We start from the raw sequence: 13171 nt of genomic DNA on the forward strand, positions 1-13171 counted from the left end.
CTTGTGTTCTTTGACTCTGGTCTTTGTCCCGGTAATCTACTCCTGCCACATCAACAATCGCAAGATTAACAGGTCCTCACATACATAGATCATAGATCGTCTACTCCTTCTACTCTGAAACAGCAACGCGACTCTTGAAAGAAATCGATTCCTTCTTCACAGACCGCGCAGGACACCCTTCTCTGCATCACCCGTCTCTGCACACGCAGGCGACTCGACGGCCCGCGACAAAGGTCAGGATGGAAGCTACCTAAGTCATGAAAATAGTACCAGTCCACTGGAAGTGCGCGAAACCCCATGCTGAGGAGAGGGGGTAAGCATGGGCTTGGTAAGCAGTACCTAGATCGCTAACTTCCAATAGAAGAGGGGCAGACGTTAGCATGAGTGGCGGAGCGCACTAATTTCTATCCATAGCGAGAGCCTTGCCAAGACTATATATATTCTATCCACTTCATCGAATCATTTCCATCGCGCGAGTAAATAACGGAACATCTATTTTGTACACTATAAATTGAATCCTTGATATCCTCCAACTCCTAGTTTAGGTAGTTAAGTACCTATTTAGGCTGTGCAATGCCATTAATGGTCCAGGTAAGATCTCTAGGCGCTCGATAAAAATAAACACTCGTCATCAGGCCATTGATCCAGCTAGGAGCAGACACAAAACCAAAAATCCTATTTTAATGTTTCATTTGCGTCGTAATATAGAATAGAGGATAAATAGATAGACACCAAAAACAAAAAAGGCAGGAAACATGCAAGGTAAAAATACCCCAGAAGAACATTTACGACGCCAGAGCCAGAATCCCACCAGTAACCAGCAAAACTAAAAAGCAGAAAACACCATACCCACACACTCTCCTGGGTCTCGAATTAGACTGGGCTGCCGAACTGGGTCAGTTAGGTGTGGATGCGTCCAAAGCAGAAAAACTAAAGAATCCAGTAATGAGGAACCAGAAGAAATAAAAAACACAGAAAGCACGAAGCGGCACGCGAAAAGGCGGTGACATCGAGGAGGACACTTCCAATTCAAGGTGAAGTGCCCACTGTCGGAGCTCGACGGTCTGGTTCGGGCGCAAGTGAGTCGCTCGATGATCGATTTGGGACTTTTGGGCGAGATGGTCGAGTGGGTTTAGGAGTCGATTTCCATTCCCATGTCGACACCTCCGTTCAGTTCCGCTCCTACCTCCATGCTGGAGGTGGGTGAGTGCGAGTGGCTGGAGAGGGCCTGCTGCAGCAGGGGAATACCGGGGGCCAGGATGGTGCTGAAAGGATTCGCCGCTGGTTGTGCGCGACCGGCAGCGGTGAGAGGAGCGGCACCTTCGAAAACGAGAGGGGTGCAGCGGAGGTTTTGCAGGCACGCTTCCCATGATGAAGCCACAAGCTGGGCCTGGGTGAGGTCTTCGTTGAAGAGGTAGAAGGCGGGCGAAGGCGCGGAGACGGGCGTCGCGGCCACAAGGTAGGCGTTCAGGGCGCGGCTTTTCATGAGCATCTGTGAGTCATGCAAATAGGCGGCGTACTGGTTGTCAATGTATTTTGTCCAGCCACGGACGGCGGGGGCCATGCCATCGTCGGTATCAATGCGCTGCCAGCTGATGCCTAGGAGGCGGGTGGCATCGTCGATGAGGGGCTCAGCCGGGGGCGTAGATCCGGCAGTGCGGTGTTGGTCGGCCATATCGGAGCTATTCAGGCGCTGGTGAATCGAAGAGAGCGCAATATCATCCAGACCCGGCGCAGACACGTCGAGCCGTTGCGACTTGCGACTGATATCGGCAGCATCTGGCTGCAGCGCCGCGGATCGCGACGAGACTGGCGCGGCGGCCGCTTGCCGCAACTCAGCTTTTTCTTCGTACCAGGTCCCGGTCTGGCTCTCAGCAGAGACAGCCATCCCTGTCTGTGGGTTCAGCAGAATCATTCCCTCGCCGTAAATGGGCTCCTCCTTGGGGGCGGGAGTGGGATGCGGCTCTGAGGGCGCATTGCTGGCGCGGGCCTCTTCGAGGGCGGTCTCATCACGCGACCTCTTGCGAGACGGCTTGGGCGGGGTGGGAGCAGTCGTAAAGTGGGAGCTCGCGGCCGGCTGGACGAAGCCATTACCCGCGAAGATGGAGTGCGGGTAGCTCTGGAAGCTGCCGGGGGTATCCAGCAGAGACTGGGAGGGGAGCTGAGCGAAGGCGTGTTCTGGAGAAGGAGAGAGGATCATGGCGGGACCATCGGAAAGGCGATTAAGGATCATGGGGCACATAACGAGGGTTCTCGCGACGACGTGGATGAGAGGAACTGTATACTGTGAAGTTAAGTGAGCACCACACTATAAGCTTCAACCACCTGTATGTAGATCACGAGCTAAGAGCGAGCAGGGTGCAAAATGGAAAAAGAGGAGAAGGAGGAGGGGGAGGTAGTAGGGTGTGGTATGATAAAGCGGAAGAGTCCTAATGGCGGTAGGACAGAAGATGGTGGGGGAAGGTGATTGGCAAGAGAGTAGGGGAAATGAGAGGAGGAAAGTAGAGGAAGTGAGAAAGACGAGGCGAGCGCAAAGACGGCCGCAGGCGATCTGAGGCGATCGGAGGGATCCATCTGCAATGCGGAGGGAACGGTACCAGACAGCCGTACACGGGCATGGAGGGCAATTCCGATCAGCCGTGACCGTACGCAAACGATACGGACGGTGGGCCTCGAACGGTTGGCGTGAGCGACGGCGCTATTTGGCTGCATCCAGTGGGGCGCCTTCGGCTGACGGCGATTCGCCAATCAACGGGCTTTCCGCCGAGCCCAGTCCTTAGTGTCCGCCCGTGCCCGGGCATGCCAGCCAGGCCAACGCCATCGGTACTTCTGCAGGCCCGAGCAAATGGGCTGAGGGTGCGCCATTTGGCCCCCGTCATCCTCCCAACCCAGCGGACCCAGCTAACACCAGCACCCCGTCACCCTAGCGCTACCAGGGCTACCAGTCATACCCATCCGCAATTTACTCTCCGTCCTCTCACCAGAAATGCATACCCACCACGTAGAGGCCCAGACCCCCGAATAAAGTCAAAGCAGCCCTCAGAAAAAGTCTATTGTAAAACTATGAAGACAGGGAGAAAAAAAAGAACACCAGAACGACGTAAGTCCAAAGCAAACTGACACCAGAGCTCGTGCAAGTCTAACATTCAAATCGATGTTCGTCGGGGGGGGACAGAAAAAAGCGGAAAGAAAAAGGAAAGCAATGAGACAAGGAGAAAGGAAAGGAAAGGAAAGGAAAAAGAAATACACCGCCAGCACCACCCAACGATTCTCCATCAATGTATACATCGCGGCAATGCGGTCTAGAAAGGAACGGAAAGAGAGATAAGCTGCCGGAGCCCTCCGTTTTCCCACACACCGCAAAAGACACCGCAAGAGACTCCGCTCCAGAATTGAGGGCTGGCTAACAGCTGCATTCCCTGCATGTCGCCGAAGCCGCCCCCCGCAAAGTCGAGACAGCACAGGACAAAGAAGATCAACTGGCAAGTTCTGCAGCAGTGCCCTCTTCTGTCCACTCCTTCTCGAGTGCCCCAACACTGCACATCCAATAGCCCACTCAAGAAATGGGCTCCAAATGTTTGCGCGGAGACATCTTTCGAAATGGCCATAATATACATGTCAACAGATCTAGGGCCTTCAGGAAGACATCAGTTCATTTAAGCGTTGCCCGCGGTGGCGCCGCCCAGCATGCCCTTGACGCGGTCGACCTGGCTGGGAGCGTAGCTGGGGGCCATCGAGCCCACAAAGAGGAAGAGGATGAGAGCCGCAGCGCCGAAAATGACGAACTTGCGCTGGGCGGGGCGGGTGTTGCCGTACTCGACCCAGGCGCGATTGGCCTGACCAGTGTACTCCCGGATCTTGTCACCACCGAGCTTGTAGTAGACCAGACCAATTAGAGCCACCGAGTAGCCGAAGAACTGCAGGCCCGAGACGGGAGTGCTCCAGAGGAACATGGAGGCGGCCACTAGCAGGATATCCTTCAGGACACCACACAGGGTCATGACCAGGGACGAGGTCTTTCCAATCAGGAACACCACGGAGACGTTCAGCAGGAAGGCCACCATAGCGTTGGCAAGCAGAACCCAGATGCCGACACCGTAGATGTGGTCCATGGTCAAACGGGGGAACTCTATGAACAGAGCCACAACACCGTTCATCACTGCGCAGACGGGGGCGAAGTAGTACAGGGACACCATGGGGTCCATCTTGTACTCGGCGGAGCTGAGCAGGCGCTGCACCATAACCAGGCGGGTGGCCTCGAAGACGATACCGCCCAGCTGGAACAGGAAACCAACGAGCACGAACTTGATCTCACCGAATGAGGCAATGATGACACCAACGACGATGATCGAAACGTTTGCAAGGGTCTTGTAGTTGACGGGGGCCATGCCCATACCCCAGGTCGCGAGGAGCACAGCAACGGGGGTGGTGGCCTATCAAAAGCGCAATTAGCACCGGCACCTTTTTACTTCACGCAGCCCGCTCCACAGATAAAACATACCTTCAGCATTTGAATGAAGGCAACGCTCAGGTACAGATACGTCATGTTACCGCAAATCAAGCTCAGACTGAACATGAGACCAATGGGGACAATTGCGCGCAGGTAAACCCGGCCGGTCATCTTGACGGACTTACGGCCGTCCAGGACGGTGGTGGTGCGAGCCAAAAGCTGGGTCATGATGGTCGCGAAGGTCAAATGCCATGTTGTGAGGACGATGGGGAAACCTGTTGGTGCAGAATGGTCAGGAACACAGGTCAAGCTGCAGTGAGAGAACTCGACGACTCACGGAAGTTGGCGTAGTCGAGAAGGTGTTTGTTGAACAGAATGACGGAGGAACTGAGAGTGATCCAGACACTGCGCATCGATGTCAGCTGCGATTCCTTCCCTTTACTGGCCTCCCTATCTCGCCATGTCTCAAGCAACGGGTTCAACATGTTTAAAATCTCACCTCACGTAGACCGCGGGGTGGAACGCGGCCTTGGGGGCCTCCTGCTTCTCCGCCGCCGGGTTGACGGTGGGCAGAGTCTCGCGCGGGGTCTCGCCAGAGGCGCGAACCTTCTCGCCGTCAGAGCTCATGGTGGTGAATGCTCGAGTTTGATCGGAGAGGAACGTTCGGAATTCGAAGGGCCGGGGCCGGGTAAGGCTTCCTTGGCTAAAAGCGGAGGAAGCCACGAGGGGTGGGAAGAGGAGATTAAAAAGCGATAAGGGACACTGGTCAGGTGGTTAACGAAAGTATGATTGGAGTTGGACCTAGAACGAGGATCGAAAAAGAATGCGCAAGCCCAAAAAAGTGAAGGAGCGTGGGGGATGAAGAAATGATGATGATGGAACAAGGTGAAGGGATGGAATGGAGTACGTACTGTATTATTTTTTGGGGCCGGGCCGGGGGGGGGGGGGGGGAGGTGGAAGGCTGCTGGACAGTAAGGTTTTGGCACCAAAAAGAAAGCTTCCAGGCGAGGCGATAGGAACCTGAATTGGACAGTTCTGGACTTTCTGGACCAGGGAAATGAAGTGAAATGAGGGCACTGTTTAGTTGTAAAATAGAGGATCCGCTGGCGCGGCGGCTGCTGCAAACAGAGTTGAAACCGAAACGGGGGCCGGATAATGTTTCGAGTTGGGGGTCGTTTGGTACGGATGGTGACCGCTGCTACTAAGGCCACCTGTACTCTATCTGTGGGGGGTGTGCGGCCAACTTGGGGTGAATTGGGGTTTGGTTTGTGTTGGATGGGTGTGACGGGGATACGATTAATACAGTAATACCATAACCAGTACTGGCCCTGCTGTACTGCCCAATCAGCGAAGGGGGCGGAACAAGCGCGACTCGTGGCAACTCCTTTCAACGCCAATCAGCATGGCCAGCTTCACCCACGCTCCCCACCCGTCGCTGGGCTGCTTATTTCTTCACTGTGCTTGGATGGCCTATTCTTAGCCTTCGGTGACAACCGAGTATACGCTTCTGCCCTTTTCACCCTCTCTCTTCCCCTAAACCGGCAATTTGAGATAAGCACAGAGAAAGCACCGGGATGTAACCGTCCTCCTGCCCTCTAGCACGACGCATTGGTTTGAGATAGAGAGACCACTACTGTCCTCGGCCAAGCAGCACACTGCTGATCCAAATTAACAGTCAGTTTGACGGAAGGCGGGCATTACGCAAGCAGCTGTTAGCTCCGACCCACCGGGCCCGCGTTCAGCGACTCTCGGGGCCATCGCGACCGCCCCTGGTCCCTTACGGGTGGAGAATGCGGCGATCGCCTTGGGAGGCTGTGTCTGACGCCATCGCCCGGGCCCCCTCCATCCAGGGACTCCCGGCTCCACCACCAGGAGGAAACGAAAATCCAAAGCACCCACAGGGGAAGAAGCGCACCGCGACGGTACCTGGCAAGGCCCGGGGAACGGAGGGTTAGTGGGGTGTTTCCAGTCTAATATATCCCCCCCCCCCTTAACGATGAAAAGAAGCTTTTTGGAATTTTACGTCAGATGCCGCGGGTCCATGCAGCCACCCTCTGACTCCGACTTGTGTACAACGTCGTCCACAAAGGACCAAACCTGTCCAAGCCGTGCGCCATGACCCAAGGATGGGGCGCAACTCCTGGTTCAAGAAGTTCTCGGGCAACCCGTCGATCAATGAGATCGTAGGCCTGTTCTGTGCTGAGGCGATCCTCGTCGGCCTTGCCTTCCTGGGCCGGGACAGAGGGACAATCAGTGGACCCCTTTCTCGCCTGTCCACACGCTGTGGTCCTGCGTTGTACCCTGGTCATTCGGAGACTGCTAAACGATCTTCCTGCGGATGCTGGCCCGCGAGGGTTCAGGGTTCGGCAGAAGCCAAAAAAAATGGAACGGAGCAAAAACTCTCTCGGGCCTTTGTGCTCCATGCCGACACAACCTGCAGCGCTTGGAGAAGTCTAACCAGACTATAGCTCATGAGGGACGGAACTCCTATCAGCGTCCTACAGTAACGGTGTACATTGTATTCCGTACTCTCTCAGAGGCGACGGCCGTGCTAGTTGTATCACCCACAGTGGCGGTCACCAATTTCTCAGAGCAAAGCAGAGCTTGGCGGTCGAACGTGTCAAACGACATCGGTGGCGTTTTTAGCCCTTCGAGGAACCGATCGTTCCTCGTTCCTCGTTGCTTCGATTTCCTCCCCTGGGCTTGCCATACAAACCAAGCCACCTTGACCAGATGCGAATCAAAATACTCCGAGATGGGGAGCCGATAACAACATTCCTGATCGTGCCGAGACCCTGGAACCCCCTGCCAAGGCCCGATGGACTTGTGGCTTTGGCCGCATGCAGCAGAGAATCGAATCGATCTCGGGGTATAGAATTCATCGTATGGAATTAACCCTTTGGCCCGTGAGATTATCACGATAAGCCCCCGTGCAGATGAGACCCAACGGCCTTTCGCGGTGTGTGATAGATTCAATAGTTTAAAAACCAGGGTCCGGCAGGTGGCGTTGTGATGGCGAATGAGATGGCCACTAGCAGCCTTGGCAATCAAGTAAACACATTTCATTAGCCCAAAAAATAAACTAAAAAAAAATAAGAAGGGAAACGAAGCGGAAGCCCCCTCCCCAAATCCAAAGCGTACGTGTTCCGTGATGCCAATGTCCCCTATGGGGCAGCCTCTCTGTTCGCGGCGACGCCCCCTGAGCCACTAGGAATGGTTTCTTGGACAATGTGATATCGGAGGGGGCTGGATCGGGCGCTACATGCATTTGGTACGATAGCGAGATTATGGGTTTCTCGAAAAAGGTGGCCATCATAGTAATAAAATTGGCAATCACAATAATCCGCAAATGGCCAGGCTGAGGAAGTAAACCTGAAACAGACGTCGAACCCCACCGACACCGCTGAAAGTGCCGCGTCCGTCCCCCTAACCCCCTACGGAACTGTACCCTCCCCCCCCCTAACCCACAGCCAACCCACACAAGGTCCGGCCACAGGCCAGCCTGCGGTCCACGGTACACTTGCGCTTGTCGTGTCCTCCCACTTTCCTCTTCTCCAACCATCTTCACCTTTATTATCCTCCCCCTCTTCCGCCAGTTTCTCGCAGTCCTTCTGCTGCTACTGATTTCTCTTATGCTGAACATCGCTCGCAAGACTTTTAAACGCGTGCCCAGCTTCCAGGACCTCCTTCAAGGCAGGATGACCCACCCCGACATGTAAGGACCTCGTGAATTCGCCAGCGCCATTGACCGACTAACGACTTTCTCCTAGTACTGTTGACGTTCTCGTCATTGGTGCTGGCCCGACTGGATTGGGTGCCGCCAAGCGTCTCAACCAGATCGTAAGTCTCCCTCTCGTGAACTCGGCGGTGAACGGCACAAAAAAAAATAAGGGGGTGTGGAGGGGTAGTGCAAGAATCAGACCAACTGACCCAATTGAATAGGATGGCCCCTCCTGGTTGATTATCGACTCGAACGAGATCCCCGGTGGTCTGGCTTCCACTGATGTGACCCCTGAAGGCTTCGTATGTTTCCCTCCAGGTCTTCGGGCGACTGCTCCGCTTCGCGAGAACAAAACCGCTGACTTGGGTCCCCCGTCCTCCAGCTGTACGATGTCGGTGGCCACGTTATTTTCTCCCACTACAAGTACTTCGATGACTGCATCGATGAGGCCCTCCCCAAGGAGGACGACTGGTACACCCACGAGCGTATCTCCTACGTCCGCTGCCAGAACGAATGGGTTCCCTACCCCTTCCAAAACAACATCTCCATGCTTCCCAAGGAGGAGCAGGTGAAGTGCATTGACGGCATGATCGATGCTGCCTTGGAGGCTCGCGTCGCCAGCACTAAGCCCAAGAACTTCGACGAGTGGATCGTCCGGATGATGGGTACTGGTATCGCCGACCTGTTCATGCGCCCCTACAACTACAAGGTCTGGGCCGTTCCCACCACCAAGGTAAGTCTCTACCATACTGTTGCCCGGTTTTCCCCGAGGAGCCCAGGTTGATCACTCTTGCCCTCCAGATGCAATGCGCTTGGCTCGGTGAGCGTGTCGCTGCCCCCAACCTCAAGGCCGTGACCACCAACGTCATCCTGAACAAGACCGCCGGTAACTGGGGTCCCAACGCGACCTTCCGTTTCCCTGCCCGCGACGGTACCGGTGGTATCTGGATTGCCGTGGCCAACACCCTCCCCAAGGAGAAGACCCGTTTCGGCGACAAGGGCAAGGTCTCCAAGGTCAACGCCTACAACAAGACCGTTACCCTGGCTGACGGTACCACCATCGGCTACTCCAAGCTGGTCTCCACCATGGCCGTTGACTTCCTGGCCGAAGCCATGGACGACAAGGAGCTGATGCCCCTGACCAAGCAGCTCTTCTACTCCTCCACCCACGTTATCGGTGTTGGTATCCGGGGTGCTCGCCCCGAGCGCATTGGCGACAAGTGCTGGCTCTACTTCCCCGAGGACAACTGCCCCTTCTACCGTGCCACCATCTTCTCCAACTACTCCCCCTACAACCAGCCCGATGCCTCCAAGAAGCTGCCCACCCTGCAGCTGGCCGATGGCTCCAAGCCCAGCAGCACCGAGGCCAAGGACGGCCCTTACTGGTCCATCATGCTGGAGGTCTCCGAGTCTTCCATGAAGCCCGTCAACCACGAGACCCTCCTGGCCGACTCCATCCAGGGTCTGGTCAACACCGACATGCTCAAGGCCGGTGACGAGATCGTCTCGACCTACCACCGCCGCTTCGACCACGGCTACCCCACCCCCTCCCTGGAGCGTGAGGGTGCCCTCACCCAGATCCTGCCCAAGCTGCAGGAGAAGGGCATCTGGTCGCGCGGCCGCTTCGGCAGCTGGCGCTACGAGGTCGGCAACCAGGACCACTCCTTCATGTTGGGTGTCGAGGCTGTCGACAACATTGTCAACGGTGCCGTTGAGCTGACCCTCAACTACCCCGACTTTGTGAACGGTCGCAAGAACACCGAGCGCCGCCTGGTCGATGGTGCCCAGGTCTTCGCTAAGAAGGCCCAGCAGTAGATCATTCCTCTTGATTTCTTTTTTTTAAACCCGAATTTTCTCCTCCCCGTTTTTATTTTTTTTCTTGATACACTTGCACGAGATCACACTGTCATGGGGGAAAAAAACCAACACGCAAAGGGAGCATCGGAAGCGGCATCTCTGGGAGACGATCTTTGTTGGCGTTTCATGTGATATCATCCTATCTCCTATTTCTACATCCACCTTTCCACCCTTATCTCTCCGTCTCGTCCTTTTTCCATGCCACCCTCGAGCTGGATTTTGCTTGTGGCCCTTTTCCTCTCGATATACACTTTTTTAGACCTGCTTAACGTGGTGATGTTGCTCTAATTGAAGCCTGTTGACGAACACAAAGAGATATGTTCGAGTATCCGAAATCGTGGATTGTACGGAGGTAGACTAGAGTAACCAGCCATCTCACCCTGGACCTACAGCATAGTGTATCGCACGGCAAATCATCGCCCCCCACCTCCATTTTCGCGCATGCCTTCCCCCGTCATCGCTGGTCCCAATCCAGTCCGGGCGTCCACATCGTCGTGCCTCTCCAACCCGCAGCTTTCGCCACACAAGATGCGCGATAGCTCAAGGGGGGGAGATCATCGATAGATCCTACGGATCAGCAAGAACGGGACCGACCAGACGCAGTACCGAGCCACATACCTCATCGGCACCCTCCAGCGCTGCACCCTCGACGATCCCACCTGTCCTCTTTTTCCAGACAGACGGGCGCCGACCAGCGCCGTGGTTCGCCCGGTGTGAGGCGAGATTGGGGTGGGGATGGGCGGTGGGCCCCACAAACCAAGACTTGCCGTGGGCCAGGCACAATCCAATAGTATGTCCACACTGTAACTTTGGCTGGCCATCCAGATTGGAATGGGGCCCGGGCGGAGACTGGCGCTGGGCGCGACCACGTTCGAATCTCTGGTGGAATCTCCCTCACCAGGAGGGGAGGGGGAATTTGCTACACTATCTATAGATTCCGGTACGTTCTCCAACGCGTTAGGGCTGGTCTGGATTGTTCCTTGGGCTGAGCGGGATTGGATTCGGGGGTTGGAGTTGGAGTTGGAGTTGGGGTTGGCTTGCTCTGAGTCGCCGCTGGAATCAAGGTCAACTTTGGCGTAACGGCTTGAACTAGGACGCATGGGTGGATGGAACGGCCTATTTGCCCGAAATTGTCTCCCCTGCAGCGAGGCTGGGTCACCGAGGGTCCTGTTACGGGCTGACTTCCTTTTGCAACATGTAGAGATAAAGTTGCCGACGGCTAGTGTGTTATCTAGCTCCTTTTGAGAAGGGGGAAATCTTATTGGCCGGCCAATTTTTAGGGGAGCACGTCAAATTAGGCTATCGAACAGGGACTTGAGCCCATTCGTGCAGATAACATGGACTCCGTACCTTGGAGGCTTCCAGCGGTCCGCGAGCGAAAAGGGGGGAAACTCCCTGGAGGGAGACAGTCTTCCCGGCAGACCACGACCCATCTTCCCGCCGTTCAGGTGATTTTCTCTCGAAGCCGTAGAATACTAGGAACGGGAACCAGGAAGAACCATAGCCGAGTGGCAATTACCGTGTGTCACCAGGATCTAGTCATGACAACCTAGGTTCTTATTCTAGGTATATTCTGAGGCTTACTGCAGAATTCCACTCGTATTGGGTCCCACCTTCAGGGCCTTGGGAAAGCCGTCCATATAGCGAACGGTCAAGTCATCTTGGCTTGTCAGCTAACATCATGGCCAAACTGAGTACATCTTGCCGACTCCCTGTGAATGATTCAGGGCAATGTCGAAGCCCGGCATATTGAGAGTAGAACGAATCATCATAAATCTCATCGGCATCATCTCTTGTTCCACTGTCTCATAGTCTTATCCATATGTCGAGATAAGCGAATATAGTATTGGCTAGTACGGAGTACCGATGATGTCGAAGCTTGACTACTCAGTCATTCTCACAGAGATCCTCAGAAAACACCTGCATCTCCAGGCCCCTTTAATAAACCCAATATATACTCATCCAACCATTTAGCCTTGAATATAATCTTGTGGGTCCCCTATTTGGCTTCGTCCTTCATGACCTGGTGATTGATGGTCATAGTGCGTCCGTCTTTCAGAGTGGCAATGGCCTGGATAGACTCAACTTCACCGAGAGGGGCTATTTCCGTAACGGTCTTCAATATATCTATCTTGGGCTCAGTCCTTTTGCAAGGTTCCCGATTTCCCATCTGTCGTTTCCAGTATACTGTTCCACTGGCAAAAACCTGTGCAGTAAGTATCAATGAGATGAAGTGCGAGCTGACGAACGCCCACAGTGGTCTCCCTATGACTGCAAACTTGGCTGCGATAAGTTCCCCATAACGTGATCGGATGGTATTGACTACCGTGACGCCGATAGTTGTGATAGTCCACACAAGAATGGGTGTCGAAGTGTCGCCATCAGGGGCCCACCAGGAATCAACTGTCTTTTCTGCTTCCTGCTCAATATCGCGAGGAACCACCTGGTACGACTTCAGGCCTGGAAGGGTTCCAGAAATATCGAAGCAGCCTTCTCCGACACGAATGGCGTTGACCTCGCCGCAATCACCGAAGCTCGATAAAAGCACATTGTGATGGTCGTCGCTCTCATGGTCTTTTGTGATACGAATGTATTTCACATTGTCGGTGGGTTCGAGAGTGGTACATCGTGTATTCACATCGCCATTCCATTTCCCACGCCACAGGAGTTGCTCATTCTCGCATCCGGTATCTGGAGGACCGTCGTAGTCATAAAAATCGATCTTATAGCTGGCAGCTGTAGAGGCCATGAGACTCGCGGTGCAGAGGATGACTTGAAGCAGCAGCATCCTGGAGGCTCAACTTCTCAGCGAGTTGACTCGGTATGTGTTCTTTCCAGCCCAGGGGTTTGTTATAAACTCAACTGCCAAGAGCCTGCAGTCCTTTGTGAAGGGCCCGAGCAAGAAAGCCGACCTTTCATTTGGTATTTCTTGTCGCCCCCAAAGAGTAAGCATGATTCTTGCCATTCAGACACCGGCAAGGCTTGGCCCACGTTTGGTGCGGGTCGCCTTACAGGTGGCCATGGTTGTCATCACTCAGCCCCCAAAATTCAGCCTACGGGTGGCAACCAGCCTAGGGCTGGGGCCGGTGAAAATGGCTCTACGCCTCGATGGTCGAGGGTGCAAATTTCTGGAAGGGACACTC

At 54.8% G+C, this 13171-nt stretch overlaps 4 protein-coding genes across 4 annotated transcripts; 1 reads left to right on the plus strand and 3 right to left on the minus strand.

The window, feature by feature from the left end:
* Positions 1 to 1132: 1132 nt before the first annotated feature.
* On the minus strand, positions 1133 to 2233 carry N7482_000519 (uncharacterized protein; the record flags this gene model as incomplete). Its single annotated transcript, XM_056682644.1, has 1 exon — positions 1133 to 2233. One exon carries the CDS (start codon positions 2231 to 2233, stop codon positions 1133 to 1135), a length of 1101 nt encoding a protein of 366 aa, XP_056546250.1.
* Positions 2234 to 3656: 1423 nt separating this feature from the next.
* On the minus strand, positions 3657 to 5077 carry glfB (uncharacterized protein; the record flags this gene model as incomplete). Its single annotated transcript, XM_056682645.1, has 4 exons — positions 3657 to 4433; positions 4502 to 4725; positions 4788 to 4855; positions 4950 to 5077. 4 exons carry the CDS (start codon positions 5075 to 5077, stop codon positions 3657 to 3659), a joined length of 1197 nt encoding a protein of 398 aa, XP_056546251.1.
* A 3005-nt stretch (positions 5078 to 8082) lies between these two features.
* Positions 8083 to 9986, plus strand: N7482_000521 (protoporphyrinogen/coproporphyrinogen oxidase; the record flags this gene model as incomplete). Its single annotated transcript, XM_056682646.1, has 5 exons — positions 8083 to 8165; positions 8221 to 8290; positions 8393 to 8473; positions 8554 to 8904; positions 8973 to 9986. The coding sequence occupies 5 exons, from the start codon at positions 8083 to 8085 to the stop codon at positions 9984 to 9986; spliced, it is 1599 nt and encodes a 532-aa protein (XP_056546252.1).
* Positions 9987 to 12027: 2041 nt separating this feature from the next.
* On the minus strand, positions 12028 to 12777 carry N7482_000522 (uncharacterized protein; the record flags this gene model as incomplete). The annotated part of the gene is made up of 1 exon (XM_056682647.1): positions 12028 to 12777. The coding sequence occupies one exon, from the start codon at positions 12775 to 12777 to the stop codon at positions 12028 to 12030; it is 750 nt and encodes a 249-aa protein (XP_056546253.1).
* Positions 12778 to 13171: the final 394 nt, after the last annotated feature.

This window comes from Penicillium canariense (assembly GCF_028826845.1).
Source record: "Penicillium canariense strain IBT 26290 chromosome Unknown utg000001l_segment0_segment0, whole genome shotgun sequence".
NCBI lineage: Eukaryota > Fungi > Ascomycota > Eurotiomycetes > Eurotiales > Aspergillaceae > Penicillium > Penicillium canariense.